At 35.5% G+C, this 20,147-nt stretch overlaps 1 protein-coding gene across 1 annotated transcript in view; it reads right to left on the reverse strand.

Annotated features, from left to right (window-relative positions):
• The window catches only part of FAM169A (family with sequence similarity 169, member A), a 53,287-nt gene that overhangs the window by 22,528 nt on the left and 10,612 nt on the right, over nt 1–20,147 (reverse strand). The window contains exons 2-8 of the mRNA XM_005858038.2: nt 15,232–15,366; nt 13,876–13,975; nt 13,479–13,564; nt 11,165–11,336; nt 5,380–5,559; nt 2,608–2,736; nt 573–685 (exon numbers count right to left, since the gene is read on the reverse strand). Coding sequence (XP_005858100.1) covers nt 573–685; nt 2,608–2,736; nt 5,380–5,559; nt 11,165–11,336; nt 13,479–13,564; nt 13,876–13,975; nt 15,232–15,363 — 912 coding nt within the window. The 5' untranslated portion in view covers nt 15,364–15,366. The remainder of the gene's footprint in view (nt 1–572; nt 686–2,607; nt 2,737–5,379; nt 5,560–11,164; nt 11,337–13,478; nt 13,565–13,875; nt 13,976–15,231; nt 15,367–20,147) is intronic.

Here is a 20,147-nt window from a genome sequence, read left to right on the forward strand (position 1 = left end):
GGACGTCCTTCCGAATGACCTTCCAGACAAAACCAGGGCTGCGAGGGCCAAGGCAAGCCGCCTTGGCTGTGAGGGCTGAGCCCCTTGCACAAATTTCGTGCATCCGGCCTCTAGTTTACATATAATAGGCTAGTGTGCTGCTGTTTAACAATCATATTTAAAAACAGTAGAAAAATAGTGCCATGAAAAATGCTTAACATGTTATGTTATGCACCCTTGTAGCCTCCAAAAAAATGTTGTGAGAAAAGCAGTTAGAATTAGCATAAAAGAAAACAGAAATAAAATGTATGCAGGTACATGTATATTATATGCAAGATATTAACAGTTGCTATCACTGGAGAAGTGGGATTACAGATTTTCATTTTCTTCTATATTATTTTATGTGAATTCCAAATTATTTTTCAAAGAAAATTAAGTCCTTAGTAACCAATTAAGAGATACCAGAAAACAAATACAGTAGAAATTACATAAGTCTGTTGAATGAACAATAACATTTAAAAATTTAAATATTCACTGAATCTATTTTAAAGAAACAAAAATTATTTCCTACAATAAATATACAGTGTACCTACAGTTAGCTGCATTTCACTAGACTGACTATCTTCAGTTCCTGCTTCATATTCTGGAACAGATGCGAGACCATATCCTCCAGACGTAGTTCTTTTAGCTTCATTTGGAGGAACTACTGTGTGTAGAAGAATTTTACAAATTGTAACCCAATCAGTATTCGGTTTTAATAACATTGTTCTGACTTTCATAAAAGCCCTACAGAGCAGCATGAATAGAAGGGTATTGAAAATCTAGGTGTAGGATATCCCCTTCACCCCTATCTATCCTATCTAATAAAAGACAAAAAGGGTAATTGACCGTACCTTTGCTACGCTTCCCATTGGCTAATCAGGGAGATATGCAAATTAACTGCCAACTAAGATGGCGGCCGGCAGCCACGCAGCTGAAGCGAGCAGGAGGCTTGCTTGCTCCAGTGATGGAGGAAGCCAAGGTTCCCCGCCTGCCACGGCCCGGCTCTGAGCTCCGAAAGCAACAACGTTTCAATTATAGAAGCTAAACAAACCCCAGATACCTGCTTTCAGCAGGCCGTAGCCACGGAGCTCTCAGCTCCAGTGACGGCAACAAAGTTTCAATTATAGAAGGTAAATAAATCTCAGAATAAAAAAAGAAAATAAAAAAAGGAGAGGCTGGGAGCTTCAGTCGCCGGCCAGCCTGAAAATGGCCCTCAGCCCTCACCCAGACTGGCCAGGCACCCCAGTGGGGACCCCCACCCTAAAGGGGGCTTGGTCAGTCTGAAAACAGCCATCAGCCCCTCATCCAGGCTGGCCAGGCACCCCAGTGGGGACCACCACCCTAAAGGGGGTGCAGGCAGACTGAAAACAGCCATCAGCCCCTCATCCAGGCTGGCCAGGCACCCCAGTGGGGACCACCACCCTAAAGGGGGTGCCCCTGGTGGTCAGTGCACACCATAGCGACTGGTTGACCAGTCATTCTGGTTGTTCTGCCATTTGGTTGCTGGGCTTTTATATATATATATATATATATATATATATATATATATATATATATATATATATATATATATATATATATATATATATATATATATATATATATATATATATATATATATATATATATATATATATATATATATATATATATATATATATATATATATATATATATATATATATATATATATATATATATATATATATATATATATATATATATATATATATATATATATATATATATATATATATATATATATATATATATATATATATATATATATATATATATATATATATATATATATATATATATATATATATATATATATATATATATATATATATATATATATATATATATATATATATATATATATATATATATATATATATATATATATATATATATATATATATATATATATATATATATATATATATATATATATATATATATATATATATATATATATATATATATATATATATAAAAGCCCAGCAACCAAATGGCAGAACAACCAGAATGACTGGTCAACCAGTCGCTATGGTGTGCACTGACCACCAGGGGGCAGACACTCAATGCAGGAACTGCCCCTTGGTGGTCAATGCACTCCCACAGTGGGAGTGCCGCTTGGCTGACCGGGATGAGTGGCGCTCCCACAGCGGGCTGATCCCTGCAGGCCACACCCCTCATCAGTGCACAAATCTGTGCACCAGGCCTCTAGTCTTATAATAAAACCTTTCAATTATAAAGAGTCTTAAATAATCATCTGTATTTTGTGACTTTGAGGAGAGATACATGAGACTGTGGACTATCTTTGATCTCCTGATGCCTATTCTATACTGTTTCAGTATCTCTGTTTATTTCGTACACACCAATTATTACATTCTGCTGGGCTATTCTTAGTGACTCAAATGTTAATATTAACACATAACAAAAAATCATACTTTAGGAAAGAGGGTCTGTTACTAGAGAGATCACATCACAGCACACCACTGCTCTGGAGTACAGGGCACCATCACCATCAGGCACTGCTATTTTTAAGTGGGACATGTGTTCAAACTAAAACATTCTTACCTGTAATTTTAAGTGTTTCTCTCTGTAATGCTCTGGTGACAGGTATTCTCTGGTACCAGTGTCCAACACCTTCAACTTCCCAAAGGAGTTCATGGTCTCCTGGATACTTTTCAAAGTATTGCTTGCAAGCTGAAAAACACATTTAGAATTTTCTAGAAATCCAAAATATCAATTATTTTAGAAAACAGAAAGATAGAAAGCTGCCAACTCACTTAATGGGCTAGCATAACTTTTTGATACCAAAACACCAAAGCAACTCAAGAAAATTATACAGTCATCTCATTTACATAAAAATTCTAAATGAAATTCCATATTAAAGTTTTAATGTGGCCGAAACCGGTTTGGCTCAGTGGATAGAGCGTCGGCCTGCGGACTGAAGGGTCCCAGGTTCGATTCCGGTCAAGGGCATGTACCTGGGTTGCGGGCACATCCCCAGTGGGAGATGTGCAGGAGGCGGCTGATCGATGTTTCTCTCTCATCGATGTTTCTGACTCTCTATCTCTCTCCCTTCCTCTCTGTAAAAAAAAAAAATCAAAAAAAAAAAAAAGTTTTAATGTGATCAAGCAATAAAAATCCAAATAAAAGATGTGTTTAACCTTTAAAAAGAAAATTGTTAAATTTTATTGAGGGACATAAAAGAAGAACTAAATAAAAGGATTGTTAGATTCAATAGTGTAAAAACACTAATTCTCTCCAAATTATTTTGTAAACTTGATGCAATCCTAAACAAAATCCCAACAGTTTCTTTTTAATGGAACTTTACAAAACTTGGTCCTAAATTCAAAATGAAAGAACAAAGAGTAAAGTATTGAGGAATTCTTCCTATAGTGGATGTATTTCCATTCCTCCCCAAATTTAGTAAAGCAATAATCTATGTTCAAATTATCAAAGGGTATACAAGGATTCATTTCATTCACATGTATGGGTCTAGAGAAAAAGTATAATTCAAAATGGGGTTGCAACATTTGGTTCTTGTTTTCTAGATTTTTAATATTAAAAAAAGAGAGGAAACCTAGAAAATATATTTTTAATGAAAATAAACATCTGATAGTAAATTATATTTTATTGAAGTTTTCAAATAAATTACTTTCCAGGATTAAATCTTACTACATTAAGAAAAAACAGTTGTTTGGCCTTTATACAAATGCGAATATAAATCCACTAATAGTTTTTAAAACATCACCACATAGTACAGCCATACAATGGAATACTAAACAGCACTGAAAATGAATAGAGCTATGTAAATCCACATGAATGAATCTAATAAACATAAAGATGAGTAAAGAAAGCAAACTAAAGAAGAATTCATACAGTACCTTTCATTTATATAAAGTTTTAAAATATTAAAAATAATATGACATATTATTGGAGGATGTACATATATATATCTTAAAAGTCTAAGAAATGCATGAAGAAAAATGCCAAATTGAGGACAATGCTTATTTCAGGGAAGGGAGTAAGCTAATTAGGTAGGAGTGCAATTGTATTGGCAAAGGATCCATTTCTCATAGATGGTACATGCTAGTGGTACATAAATATTTACCTTACTTTTTATACTTTCGTATATGTCTGAGGTTTCTTTCTTTCTTTCTTTTTTAATTTAAAAGCTACCACAGACAAATAACCCCCCAAAAAGTGGTCAAATAATCTAAATAGATATTTCTCCAAAGAAGACATACAAATGGCCAATAAGCACATGAAAAGATGTTCAACATCAAATACAATTCAAAACTACTAGAGGCCACTTCGCACCCACTCAGATGACTATTACAAAAAAGGCAGATAAGCCCTAGCAGCTAGTGTTTTAGTGTTTACTAGGTAATGGAGAAATTGGGGAATGGACGGTGCCTGGGTTTGTTTACTGGTCAAGGGCACATGCCTGGGGTGGAGGTTCAATCCTCAGCCCCCATCAGGGCGCATGCAGGAAGCAACCAATATATGTGTCTCTCTCTCATCAATGTTTCTCCTATCTCTCTCTTTCTCTCTTCCCCCTTCCCACCCTCCCTTCCACTCTCTCTAAAAACCAATGAAAAAAATATCCTTGGGTGAGGATTAACATTTTAAAAAGGTGAATTTTATGGTATATAAGTTAAAGCTCTACCTGACCAGTGTGGCTTAGTGGTTGAGTCTTGACCTATGAACCAGGAAGTAATGGTTCCATTCCCGGTGAGGGCACATGCCTGGGTTGTGGGCTGGATCCCCAGTAGGGGGTGTGCAGGAGGCAGCTGATCAATGATTCTCTCTCATCATTGATGTTTCTCTCTCTCCCCCTCTCCCACTCAGAAATCAATAAAAAAAATATTTAAAACAAACAAAAACAAAACAGTTTAAAAAAATTAAAGTTCATATCTTTTAAAAAGCTACCATACCCCATATATATATATATATAGTGAGATAAGGACACATTTGCAAAATTAGGCCCTAGGGCAGTGATGGCGAACCTATGACGCGTGTCAGAGGTGACACGCGAACTCATTTTTTTGGTTGATTTTTCTTTGTTAAATGGCATTTAAATATATAAAATAAATATCAAAAATATAAATCTTTGTTTTACTATGGTTGCAAAGATCAAAAAATTTCTATATGTGACACGGCACCAGAATTAAGTTAGGGTTTTTCAAAATGCTGACATGCCGAGCTCAAAAGGTTCGCCATCACTGGCCTAGGGTATCAAAGAATCAAAATTTATTTAATATTGTTACATGCACATTTACAATATTCTGCAGAAACTAGTCAGAGACAAGTTTAACATTTTTCACTTATTCCATTTACCTGTGTACATTATAGAGGACAGTGGATACCGCAAGCCAAGTGCATCTTCTGTAAAGGAATCAACGAAGTCCTCCAGCATATGAAGCCCAAAATCTTTGCCTCGATAGTTCTTTCTTATAAACATTGTATCAAGAACTGGCAGTTGGTAGCTTTGGGTAAGAAATGAGGCACATATGCTTCCTACAATCATAAGAACAGAAAGCCAACAATTTTTCACACTGAAAGACCTATATGTTTATACTTTTAGAAAACATGAGTTAACAGTCTTTCTAAAAATGGTTTTTCAGTGGATATAAACGGAGTGCTATCCCAAAAAGTTCCCTCCATCCCTTTTACGGCCAATCCATCCCTCCCGGGTCTCTGTTTGATTTCTGCCACTACAACTTTGCTTTTACTTTTCTAGACTAACATAAATGGACTCATACAGTATGTTTTCTTCGTGTCTGGTTTCTTTCTCCCAACACAATGATTTTGAAATTGAGTACATGCTATGTCTCTCAGTACTTAATAGTATGCATGATATGGGTTAACTGAAATCCATTTATTTACTATTTTTAAAATTTATTTTTGTTGTTGAGGTTATTACAGATGCCCCCCATTTCCTCTCCCTTTGCCCACCTTGGCCTGGCTCCTGCCATTTGGGTTGTTTAGAATTTGGGGGGCTATAAATAAAGCTGTTTTGATAATCTCTTTTTAAAAATTTTTAAAGGGAGTGCTATAATAACACTAACAAAAAGTAACCTCACAGGGTGATCTGATCAAAAATTCCAAACTGGGCAGGTCATGGTGGGTAGTCACACCCCAGGCATATAACTTCTCTAGTGAGAGGTCTATCTTTGCCTTAAGCAAGCTCTGTCCATCGTATTTTGCGCATCTATATTAACATACCTTTGAAATGCTCATTTTCAGAACCCTTAGAAGCCTAGCTACCCTCAAAAGAACACATAGTCTTAACTAGCCTATAACTCACTCCCCAACTTGTTTTTCATGTAATCTTCCTTATATTCCCTCCTTAATCCAAATGCATGAAAGAAGCTGAAAACTATCATTCTGGGAAGCATTATTTTTTGTTGAGATCTTGCTTCCCAGCACTGTCATCAGTTTGGAAAATAATGCAATAATTAGTAAATTATAATACAAGAATAAACTGTTTCATGTACTCACAACTGTAAGCCTACTTTGGCTCCACCTTGCATATTCATTTCAAAAAACCATGCTGATTCTCTTCCTTGCCTACACCTTAAATAGTTATACTTTGTATAAGGGTTATACGAAGGCAAACAAATAAAGGGCAGAAAAACTTCACGTTACCAGAGATCGTCAGACACGTCAATAGCTGCAGACAATAGCACAATTACCTAGTACAGCAAAACCACAACTGCTACCTTAGGTGAAGTCTTCATTACATTAAATTTATTGCACATGGTAATTAAATATTTATATTCCTGTAAGTTTCCTCTTTGACCACCTTCTCTTTCTATATGCTCTCTCTGGGTAATTTCACCTACTCCCAGGACTTCTACCATTTATCCAAATACTGATGTCCACTAACCTTTAATTTCTGTAATTCCTGAGATTTACTCCAATGGAAGACCTCATGTAAATGTACCAGTAAATAGTACAAAAACCACATGATCATTTCAATAAGTGGAGAAAAAGTATTTGATAACATCCAATGCCTTTCATGATAAAAATACTCAACATCCTCAACCTGATAAAGAGATTTATGAAAAACCCACAGCTAACAACACACTTAATGGTGAAAAACTGGATGTTTCCCCTATAAGATTAGGAACAAGACAAAAATGTTCACTCTCACCGCTTCTATTCAACATTGTACTAGAGGTTGGGTAATTAGTCAAGAAAATAAAATAGAAGGCACTAGGTTGGAAAGAAAAAAGTAAAATTATTTTTGCAGATGCCACAACCTTATATATAGAAAACCTTAAGTAATCCACTAAAAATTCATTAAAACCGACATATAAGTTTAGTAAGGTTGTAAGATCAACATGGAAAAATCAACTGTATTTCTATATACCAACAATGAACATTCTGAAAATGAAATTAAAATAACAGTTCCTGCCCACTGGTGTAGCTTAGTGGTTGAGTATTCACCCATGACCAGGAAGTAACGGTTACTCCAGGTCAGGGCACATGCCATGGTTTAGGGCTTGATCTCCAGCAGGGAGTATGCAGGAGGCAGCCGATCAATGATTCGCTCTCATCACTGATGTTTCTATCCCTCTCTGACATCAATAAAAAACATACTTTTTAAAAAAAAAAAAAAAGATAATTCCATTTACAATAGCATCAACAATAAAATTCTTACGAGTAAATTTAACAAAAGAAGTGTAAAACTTGTAAACTTAGAAGTATATACAATGTTAAAAGAAATTAATGAGCACCTAAATAAATGGCAAAAACATCTCATGTTCATGAATCAGAATACATAACACTGTTAAGATGTCAATACTCCCCAAATTGACATACAGACTCAAAATCCCAGCTGGATTTTTTTCCTGAAACTGAGAAGGTGATCCTAAAATTGATATGGAAATGCAAAGTACTACCACAGGAACTCAGGTTCCTTCTATCTGTGGCTTCCCCATCCCCTAGGTCCTCAGAATCCTTTACATTCAGCAGACAAATTATGAAAAGGAATGCATCTTAACCACTTTGACCTGATGTCATAAATATCATTTCTTTAATTACTTTGGGGAGAACTAATCACACAGCCCCACCCAACTGTGCAAGTGACTGGAAAATATAATCTCTGACTGGGCAGCTGCTGACCAATGACTAGAATATAGAAGAGAAAGCACAACTATTTGGTTAGCTAGCAGCCTCAGCTAACTTTCCTCTTCTTTTTATCTCCCAACAGACTAACACTTCCTTTTGAACTTAGTATATGTGCTGCAGGAGTGAACACACCTCCTTTTTAACTTTTAGGAAATCAATGATCACATCTGAGCAGGTAGTCCCTTTTGCTGGCAGACTCCCTCCACAGTTATGTTTGTTTGGTTGCCTCAGGCTGACTTCAGTAACTTACGTATATCCCCATGCCAGTATTCACAAACACACATACTCACTTGATACGGTTTTGACAGATCTCATCCTTATTTAAAAATGTGTTGACTTCTGTGGCCCACATAAACATCCACACCTCCCCCATGTGATCCGACTTACATTTCTAACTGTGTACTATCCCTACTTATGTGTTCCACAAGCACAATGAAGTTCACATGTCAAACTGAACTCAAGTATTACCAAATCCACTCTTCAGTATTCCCAATCTTAGTTCACAGTTTCCCACCTAAGCATCCAAGCCAAAACCCTCAAGATTCATCACTGGTTACTCTTCTATCCCTTCCCACACAGGCAATGGAGTCACCACACAAAAAGCTCCCTCAAATCGGTTTCCTTCTCTATCACTACTGCCACTTTCCTACTAGAAGTACTTCTTTCAGCTGGAGTACTAAGCAGCTCTTTTAATTGACTTCAGAATACAATACATATATGCCAAAGATCACACAACAAACTAGTGTATAAAACTATTTTTTAATAATCTGACATCTATCTAATCCAAAAAATAAATAAGTCCCTCACAGCAATCTCTTACTTCAAGCAAAAAAGAATTTATATAGTTTCTTAAATTTCACTGTACTGTAATAAGATTTAACCTCATAAACAAAGCCTCCTTTTTTATTCCAAGGCTATTTTTATATCCCAACTATTATCCCCATATACTGATTTGCTATTTAATTAAAAAATCGTAAGTAATAGCATAAGGCTTTCACTCAACTAGAACTGTATTTAATAAAGATTTTATCATTTTGCTGGTACAGTTCTTTTTCCTGATATGTATGTAGAAAATATTTCTATCACAAAGTGTTTTAGTATATGTTATGGGACGTTTTTCCAAAATATTTTATGTTTGGGTTTTCTTTGTATAAAAAAAAAATAGTTCCAGACTAAATTAACTGGTTACTGATTCAAAGGCTAGTATAGTATAAGCACAACTAATTCCATTATTATATGGTAGAGGAGAGCCAGAGTATAAAGCAAAAAAGAACAAAAATTAATAGTCAGGGTGTAAGGCAATTAACAGAGAAGCACCAGAGGATCATGGGTCCAATTCCCAGTCAAGAGCATGTACCTGGGTTGCAGGTTCTACCTCCTCGGTCTCTCTCTCTTTGTCTCCCCCCTCCCTCCCACTCTCTCTAAAATTCAATGGAGCCCGGCCGGAGTGACTCAGCGGTTGAGCATCACTCTATGAACCAAGAGGTCAGGTTTGATTTCCAGTCAGGGCACATATCCGGGTTGCGGGCTTGATCCCCACGGTGGGGCGTGCAGGAAGCAGCTAATCAATGGTTCTCTCTCATCACTGATGTTTCTATCTCTCTCTCCTTTTCCCTTCCTCTCTGAAATCAATAAAAAAATAAAATTAAAGTCAATGGAAAAAATAATCTTTGGATGAGGAATAACCAAAAAACAAACCAAAAAAAAAAAAAAAACCCAAAAACTTAACTACCAGAACAAGCAAAATAAAGGCCAGGTCTCAGAGGAGAGGAGGAACCCCAGATGCACATAAAATGAAGAGGAACACACTCCTGGAGTCAATACTGATCAGAAACACTAAAAGGGGAATGCTATGCCCATTAACTGTGTGTCTTTCATCTAAAGCAAACTCTAAACAAAAAAAGTATAAAGTAATATGTGATCAAAATATCTATGAGCTCATTTCAGATAGGAAAATCCCCTGGAGCCAGTGTGAAAAGGAAAAAGCCTCCAATTCCCTTAGGAATTATCGCATATAAAATAAAGCATAAAGAAATGAAAGCACACCTCAGCCATTTTAAAACATTTTAAAAACAACATGATGCCTTTTATGCAATGCAGCAGTAAGCTTCCATTTAATAGACATTATTCTGCCCCTATATAATGATATCTTTCTGGAGTTAAATGAATCATTGATTCTATTTCAAATGTATACAAGAAGAAAACAGAATATTAAAGGAGAACCAAAGTATTTACTAAACAACAAAACCATTTTAAACTCTAGATCAGAATATTTTATTCTTGAGAAAAAGTGACCTTCCTTTTATTGATGGTATGCATAATTCATGATATGTATTAACTATGTGATTAAGATATTGGTCATAACTGTTCTTCAAATCAGCAGTGAATTTGATATGATCATTACACTGGATCTGACCAGATGAGCTAAGTCTGGAAGGTTTGAAATGTAAAAATGACAGAAAAATAATATGAGCGTTCTCAGTGAAAGGTCTTTTGGTTAAAGTACAGAACAAGACCAACTTTGTTATTTGGTTATTTATTTACATGGAGTAAGCAGGTTAGATCTTTCTGGCTCCAGTACAACTAGAGAGCAAATGAACAGGAAAACAGGTAAAACAAGATGAAGTTGCTCTAGTCGCTTAGGAGGAGGGTATATTTGGGTCTTAGGATCAGAAATCCAAACTTTAGAAGATTTCACAATTTCAAAGCTGTTTGGATTCTCTAAATACTATATACTGAAGTACTTTGTTTTTCATGGTAATTAACAAAGCTGCCTTTAATATGTCAGGCTAAATCAGCAGCACTGAGCAGAAAAGGGCTATGCATTTGATCCACAGGCAAAGAAGAATTAAATATTCCCCCCAAAATACTAAGTAAAATCACCTCAATTTGCACTCGAGATTCATTTAAAAGGGATGTTGATACAGTTGGGGTTTGAAAAGGAGGTTTCCATTATACACAGTTTAAATAACTTTTAAAGACTCACCTGTAGGCTTAACTGAATAAAACCCAATGGCCTCTCCTTTCTTCCACAGAATCTTAGCATAATCAGTACTGCTATGACACAGGAATGGGATCTCATTTCTCTCCATTTCCTGTTTTCTATAAATAATTCGATTCAGAACATACAGAACCACTCTCTCCCCAAGAGTTCTCACCTACAAAGAGAGTCAAACACCAGGCACAACAGTTATAATATGCATCACTGAGAGATGCTGTTTACCTTGCTCCCTGCTTCGTACCGGCATTCGAAGCACTTTGAATGCGTTCAAAATGATCTGTAAAACATTTTATTATCACAAAGGCAAGGCTAATCATTCATACCAATAACAATCCATTTCTACACACATATTATGCATGAATACTGCCTCTCAACAGAATTCTAAAACTGGCAAAATGAGTTTCCAGTGCACCAATCCCCAGCATCTCCTAGTTAGCAGTGTTTTCTTTCTGCTTCCAGCTGCCCATACCAGGGGTCTCAGCCACCCTAATTGTTGCCTCCACCACTTCTACTGCTTCAACCCTTTTCACCCCATTTCAGCTTCCACATTAAAAAAATAATAATAAGGGGGAGGGAGGCTTCATGTTATCCCCTGAAGATTTTAAGACCAATTACCTCATTTGATGAGCAAAGACATAATAATGCTCCTGGGAAAGGAATTTGTCTCACACTTTCCAGGTAAAATGTTCATTTAACAGTTGTGTTTTTGTTGTCTAATTATAAGGAATACCCCCCTGCCCCTTCGGCCACACACACACATATACAGACCAGATGAGGGATGATAGTGGCACCAGGGAAGTCTAGTGAAAACATACTTGAGGTAACCACAGAATGGAAACTGAGCCTCACTTCTTACAGGCAGGGCTATATGGTCACCAGGACCCCCCTTACCAACTTTCTGGCATCAAACAGTGGGGATTTCCCAACAGACACCTTTCACTGCTAAAAATAAGAATTCTATCCATAAAGACTCCTTAAAGAAAAACAAGAGTGCCTTCTAATTAAATAAGTGGAGAGAGAAAACATTAACATACACTCTACTCTCAAAAACACCCCTAGTGGGAGATCACCAATGCATGACATGACAAAGTTTGTTAGCTTGCAAAGTAGGGAACCTTTTTTCGGCCACAGGCCATTTGGATATTTGCAACATCATTTGAGGGCCATACAAAATTATCAACTTAAATATCAGCCTGCTATATTTGGTCAAACATTTAATTAACTCACTCCCAATGCCTTGGCAGGGCCAGACCACATGATTTCACAGGCCTTTAAGGCAATCTTTTACTCCCTTGAACAGCTCTGATCAGCATAAAATTCTTCCTTAGACTGAGCTAAAATTTATTTCCCAAAGGTATTCTGGAGCCACACAGCCTACAAATATCTGAAGACAACTGTAAGATTCCCCTACATTCCATACCAACTCTAAACAATTGAAGGAAAAGACTAATGCAACTTGGGGTGCTTTTGCCATTCCTGTCCTCCTCCTTGAAATTGCTCCAATCACCTAATATCTGTCTTCATGATGGGCATGCAGATACTACAGATATAAACATTAAAGATATTGCTAGGACAGTGGGGCTTTTCTGCATAAACTTAAGGTTTTTAAATTAGCTTTTTTACCTACCTTCATTTGCTTCTAATTAACACCCACTCTTTTTCCTATGTGCTGCTGTTTCAGTTTGGTCCTCATGGTATATATGGTGCAGTTAATTTTTTGAACCTATGGGTACTACTCTACATTTATCCCTATTTATTTTCATCATGTTAGATCTTTCCTTTTTTTCTTAATTCTGCCTTTCACAGATTGGTTCTCCCATTCGCACTGTGGCATGCAGAATGGACATGCATGCCATCTATGTCTTCCTCTAAGTATTTTATGAAACTCAGTGATTAGGACAGAAAAACAAAACAAAACAAAGTTTTGCAGTATGCTGCTGAGAACCCCCCAAAAATGGCCCTATTGATAAGCAAGTTTCCTTCCTGGTCAGTGTCTCCTAGAGACAGAGAATCTAAGCAACCTCACACAGAGAAGAACTAGCTTTATCTCTACCTAACAAGGAAATCAGAAGCTGAAGTTGATATGGGTCACTACAGTTCAACTAACCCATAAGCATTCAATCTTCCTCACCCAATTCTCACATACCTTTAGCACAATGAAACTCTAAGGGTTTAATAAAACCTGGTTACAATAAAATGGAGAAGAGCTCAATAACTTCAAAAAGTATCACTGTTTATAGGAAACATAACTGTGAAATGGCCTAAGAAAGAAACTTTTAAAATTACAAGATCATATTACCTGCTTAAGCCCCTCTCTAGAAGGGACAGATGTTTTTACGATATCATCAACAGCCCACCACTGATCAGCCAGATAAAGTGCCACAGCTAAAATAGAATAAATGATTAACATTTAAGTCTTAAGTCTTACAGTGTATAACATTACTATTTGGTAAGGTTATATAGATACCCTTAAGCATACCCATACTTTTATAATACAATGTGGCCCCATTTACACTATTTTTATTTCACTCATTAAACATTTAATAGTAAGCAATTAAGAATTATATTTTCCTAAGTTTAAGTTTGAAACACGTTTTCTTTCTTTTTTTCAATTCCTTCATGTAACTACCTTTTAATAAATTTCTAACTGTTTGGAGAAAAACTCCTCAATTTTAAAGATTAAGCAAAAAAGAGACCTGTGAGTGAGTCCTCAGGTGAAAAAAGAGCAAGAATTTTCTGGGTCTGATCTCCACCATAAAGAGGTACAAAGCCTACATTTGACAGGCTAATAGGAATCTGAAATGACAATTGATTAAAAATTAGTGAAGAGTCTGTGAAGAAAATATCGCACAAAAACACCAAGATTCTACCAAAATATTAACTCTTTCTACATTAATGCTAATTATATACCTTCATTTCATATACAATATTTCTAGTCTCAAAAAAAAAAAAAAAGTAGCCCTAGCTGGTTTGGCTCAGTGGATAGAGCATCAGCCTACAGACTGAAGGGTCCCGGGTTCGAATCCAGTCAAGGGCACATGACTAGGTTATGAGCCCGATCCCCAGTAGGGGGCGAGCAGGAGGCAGCCAATCAATGATTCTCTCTCATTGATGTTTCTATCTCTCTCTCCTTCTCCCTTCCTCCCTGAAACAATAAAAATATATATATTTTTAAAAAGTAAATCAGAATTCCCTTTTGTGGGAAGTTTATTATCTTGCGGAGGGGGGGGGGGAGAAAGTTTATTTCAATAAATATTACTGTGTTCTAGCCAAAAATCTAAATAAAAACAAAAGAAAGATATGGTCCATAAAGTCACTAAAAAACAACTATAGTTTACATCTGTTATTTAGACTATTGGAGGGGACAGGATTCTATTTTCTAGTAAAAGACACCAGATAGGTAATTTTTTTAGAGAGACATACAATACTTTAAATTTTTTCTGCCTTCATTAATCCAATGCTAATTCCTCATTTACAGAAAATATTACAATTCAGAGAATTATAAAATACTGGTACTAGAGGAGACTTAAAGAATCCTTTAAATCAACAATTTTCCAGAAGAAAAATCTGAAGCCTAGATGTTAGAGAATTTGCCTACCATCAAGTTCACAGTGGAATTCTAACATATCACAGCTTACCAATTTGAAAGTTTTATTTTAATATTTTAGAAAAGGGGAGGTTTGTGACACAAAAAATGTATAATTTAGTGGTTTGCTGATATTTTTATTTTAAAAAATTCTTGTATCACAAACTCTAAATCTAAAGAAAATTTGAGTTAGCTCAAATATGGAAACCAGTCTTAGAAAAACTGATAAACTACTTAATTTTAAAGGCACAACACAAATATTAAGCAATAACCTGTAGAGTTTCTTTTTAAAACCTGATCATATTACTGTACTAACCAATCAATATTTATGCATTTTACTGATGTCTTCTCATACAAATTTTGAAAGTTTAGTTAACACTTTAAAATGATAAAAAATAAAAGGATATTAATTCCATGTATGAACTCAACTGAAAAGACTCATAAAAAGCACTGCAGAACACCTTACCGTTATATTGAGAAGAGAAAAACACTCAGGATTTTCAGGGTCCCCACACCTTAGATCTGACATATAATCTTCAGCAGAATTTTCCAGTTCCTCGTGACTGCAATTATCCAGCATATCCACAGGGAATGCCATCCTCTTTAACAAACAACATGGGACAAAAATGTTTCAGAATATGAAATGCTAGCTTCCTTTTCTCATAGAAAAACTTTATATTGTAATATTTTATTATAAAGAGTTCTTCACTATACCATGTCAGACTACAACTTGGCCTGCTGATTTAACAATGTACATCAAAAGGAAATTTTAAACATTAATCTGAATTAAAAATTAAAAATAAAATAGGAATTAATAGTAATTCTTTAAATGATATAAATGTATTTATACAGGTATAGGATTTACATATTTGCATATACGTACACCCACAAAAATACATCCTCATACACCTGCCAACATTATAAGTCACTATAAAAGGACAAAAGGGAACATTTTGGAATAGAAATGTTCTATAACTGCATCGTAGTGATGGCTGCTCCACTATATAAATTTACTAAAAAAAAAAAATTAATCACTGAATTATACAATAGCAATGGGTAAATGTTGCAATATGTAAATTCTACCTCTCATACATAGAGCTGTTTAAAAAAAAAAAAGCCAGCACTTTAGTGAGGAAACACTAAACACTTTCCCACTAAAGTCAGGAAAAATGACTCCACACTGTATAACATTATATAGGTACTTGCCAATGCAATTAGCCTAGAGACATAACAACTGGGTATGGGTGTATGTGGAAGGAACTATCTCTACCTCAATTTGCAAATAATATATTTAATTGAAAAACCCAAAAGAATCAATGGAAAAACTATTCCAAACAATAAGAAAATATACTAAAACAGGATATAGTTACACACAGAAATTAAGCCCTCATATATACAATAATAACCAGTGAAATCAGGAATGGAAAAAATGAAGTAAAAATAGGTAAAAGACCCCATTTACAGTGGATAGAGCATCAGCCTGGGGACCAAAGGGTCCAAGGTTCAATTCTGGTCAAGGGCATGTACCTCGTTTGCAGGCTCCTCCCCGGCCGGGCCCTGGTCAGGGCTCACACAGGAGGCAACCAATCTATGTGTTTCTCTCACATTAATGTTTCTCTGTCTTTCCCTCTCTCTTCCACTCTCTAAAAATCAATGGAAAAATGTCCTTGGGTGAGGATTAAAAAAAAAAAGTAAGCTAAGCAGAAATATGCATCTTAATGAGATACAAAAAGAAAAATCAAACCCAAATCTAATGAAGCCATCAACCATGTGAAATCACATCTTAAGTATACAGCCAGTCAATTTTAGAATAACCCAGTTTCTTCAATACGTATACAGCATGGAGTTTAAAGAGTGGGAACTATTGTAAATTAAAGGACACTTAAGAGACATAGCAATCAGATGCATTGTAGAGAGGATTCTGATTTGTGTACTCTTGAAAATTTCCATGATAAAAAGTTAAATAAAAAATAAACATATGCTCTAGTCTATATCAAAGTCTGAGCTATTTAGTTCTTAAAGGAGATATAAAGTAAAATAGGTTAACTTGTTATAAAAATTCCCTATTTCATATTTACCCAAAATAAAAATAGCAGAGCCCAACTGCTGTATTTGTCAATAATCTCTGCAATCTTGATTTAAAAAATAATAAAGGGAAAAGGCAGAAGAAAACTGAGAAAATAGAAATTACTTTTCTCTGAAGTAATTCTTCAGAGAAGCATTTTATCACATCAAATCTTTTTTATCACAACAAATACATCAGTAGGTAAAAAAGCTGAAAATCTAATGAAAATATGAGGTAAACATGTAAAAGACAGGACATATAACAGCTACATATAGTTAAATATATATATATATTTTTTTTAAATATATATTTTATTGATTTTTTACAGAGAGGAAGGGAGAGGTATAGAGAGCCAGAAACATCGATGAGAGAGAAACATCAATCAGCTACCTCCTGCACGCCCCCCACCTGGGGATGTCCTGCAACCAAGGTACATGCCCTTGACTGGAATCGAACCTGGGACCCTTGAGTCTGCAGGCCGATGCTCCATCCACCGAGCCAAACCAGTCCTGGCTATTTTTTAAAATTTATTTTTTAAATCTTCACGCAAGGATATGTTTTTACTGATTAATTTTAGAGAGCGAGGAAAGGGGGGGGAGGGGGAGAAACATCGATGTGTGAGACAAACATTGATCAGTTGCTTCCTGTACATGCCCGACCAAGGATCGAATCCACAACTTTTTGGTATACAGGACAATGCTCCAAACAACTGAACTACCTGGCTAGGGTTAAATATATTTTTCTGAATTTTCAAGATATGATGATAATGAGAAACTTATTTTTTACCATAATCTGAAATCCTGGTCCTAAGGACTTTAAAACGTGGTGTATATGATTGGGAACCTAATTTTATACAAATATATATTTTAATCAAATTGATTTTTAAATTTTTTAAAATAAAAACCTGGAAATAGAACACACAAAAACAGCCCATCTATTAGTAAATATAAATGTCTAAATAAAAGGAGAAAGTAAAAAAAATATATGAAACATTTATAAAAGCAATACCACAGGATTTCCAGGCAACTTATAAAAAGAAAAAGAAAAAAACAGCAACTATGAATTTCAAGAGAGATCAACCAGGAGCTTATGTAAATCAGATGTTATAGTTAGAAAAGTATCAAAATAAAACAGCAGAGCTCTATTATGAAGCTTATTTGTTATTTTGGGCAAATTTTTATATCTCTATTAAAGTCAATATTCAAAAGCAAACTGAGGAAATAGAACATTATGTTCTAGTCAGATCCAACAATTCTAATGAAGATTAAAATTTTAGATGAAACCAAAAACAAATGGTCAACAGCAGATGAAAAAAGCATAATTAGGACACTAGTTAACTGTTTTCTTCTCTTATAGACAACAAGATCCCAGCTTTGTGTCTAAGTAAAAATTAAGAGCATTAAATATACCCTACTATTGACTAGATGAAGCTCAAGAAGGATTAATATCACAGTATTCTCCTTAAACCAACTTGAAAGACTCTCTTGAATATTAGCTACCAAAACAAGGCAGGAATGAAACACATTTAAACATTTCATTTGCTAAGAGTAATCATGAGCTAAAGCAGGGGTGGGGAATCTTTTTCTGCCAAGGGCCATTTGGATATTTATAACGTCATACCTGGATCATACAAAATTATCAACTTAAAAATTAGCCTGCTATATTTGGTCAAACATTTAATTAACTCACCCCTAATGCCTTGGCAGGGTCAAACCAAATGATTTCAAGGGCCATATACCCCTGCCCTGAAGGATGAAATATAAATTAACATATGAGGGCTGCTGCCAAAAATTTGGTATACAAAAGCATTGTTGATTACAATCACATAAAGGTAATACGGCATTCTAGACAAAGAATACAAAATGGACATATAAGGAAAAGGAGCCTGATAGAATAGCAAATTGATGGGTCCTTTTCTTTTTCACCTACTGTTACCACAACATGGTCCTTAAAAGATTTTAAATACTATCATGTTTAAATAGCATTTTCTTTTTTTTTTTTAGTCTTATTTATTTTTTAGTTTTAGTTTTATTCATATTGAATAAAGAGCCTAGCAGTATAGCCCAGAATAAGGAATGGTTGTGAATAGTCAGGGGTGTCATGATTCCTCATCTAACATGCTTTAACTATGTCTGACCCGTCCTGCTAATTTGTGGCAGTGCGAGACTGGAACACAGGCCAGCTGTCCCTAAGCCATTGATCCTTCCTCTATCCCAGTGTTGGCTGAACTTCAATTATCTGCATACCACCATCAAAATGGTTCCAGTGTGTCAAGTGTCTATATCACTACTTCATATGTATGTTCCTCAATTCACTTTTTTAAATGCACACCTCTCATCCCATCCCCCCCTTTTTAATTTGGTAAAATCCTATATAATAAAAAGTTAATATGCAAATCGACCTAATGGCAGAATGACCAGTCACCTATGACATGCACTGACCACCAGGGGGCAGACGCTCAACACAGGAGCTGCCTCTGGTGGTCAGTGCTCTCACAGGGTGAGCACTGCTCAGCCAGAAGCCGAACTCACAGCTGGTGAGCACAGCAGCGGTGGCGGGAGCCTCTCCCGCCTCCGTGGCAGTGCCAAGGATGTCCGATTGACTGCGAGAGGGTGCAAGCCAGGGGGAGGGACCCCCCCCCGAGTGCACGAATTTTGTGCACCAGACCTCTAGTATACACATAACATTTACCATTTTAACCCTTTCTAAGTTTACAGGTCAGTGGCAGTAAGAATATTCACACTGTTATACAACCTTCACCACTCTCCCTTTCCAGAACTATGTACCCATTAAATAATTCCCCATTCCTATTCCCCCTAGTCCCTGATAACCACCATTCTTTCTGTATCCATCAATTTACCTATTCTAGGAATTTCATAAGTGTTATCACAATAATTGTCTTTTTTACTAGTATTTCTGCCTTATTTCACTTATTTCAAGCTTCATCCATGTTGTAGCCTATATCAGAATTTCAACTCACTTTAAAAAAAAATTTTCATTCACTTCAACCTACAAAACCACCAATTTGATATATTAGATAATACATTTTCCTAATCAGCCTTATGATTTCTATGTATCATAATTTAAATGTTCACCTGAATACAACTTAAAGCCCTCTCCTAAATCACCAGTAGTATGCCAGCACACTTTAGAAAACATTACTATCTATGGGATTGCTTACCATAAGACTAAAGGCAAATACAGTATGACTAAATTAATTAAAGTGTAAAACAAAAATTCATTATCTTTCATTCTTAAACATTCTTATACTGAGACTTTTGAATAGAAAAATAATCACTTCTAGGTTTATTTAGTCA

This window comes from Myotis brandtii, unplaced genomic scaffold (assembly GCF_000412655.1).
Source record: "Myotis brandtii unplaced genomic scaffold, ASM41265v1 scaffold115, whole genome shotgun sequence".
Lineage (NCBI taxonomy): Eukaryota > Metazoa > Chordata > Mammalia > Chiroptera > Vespertilionidae > Myotis > Myotis brandtii.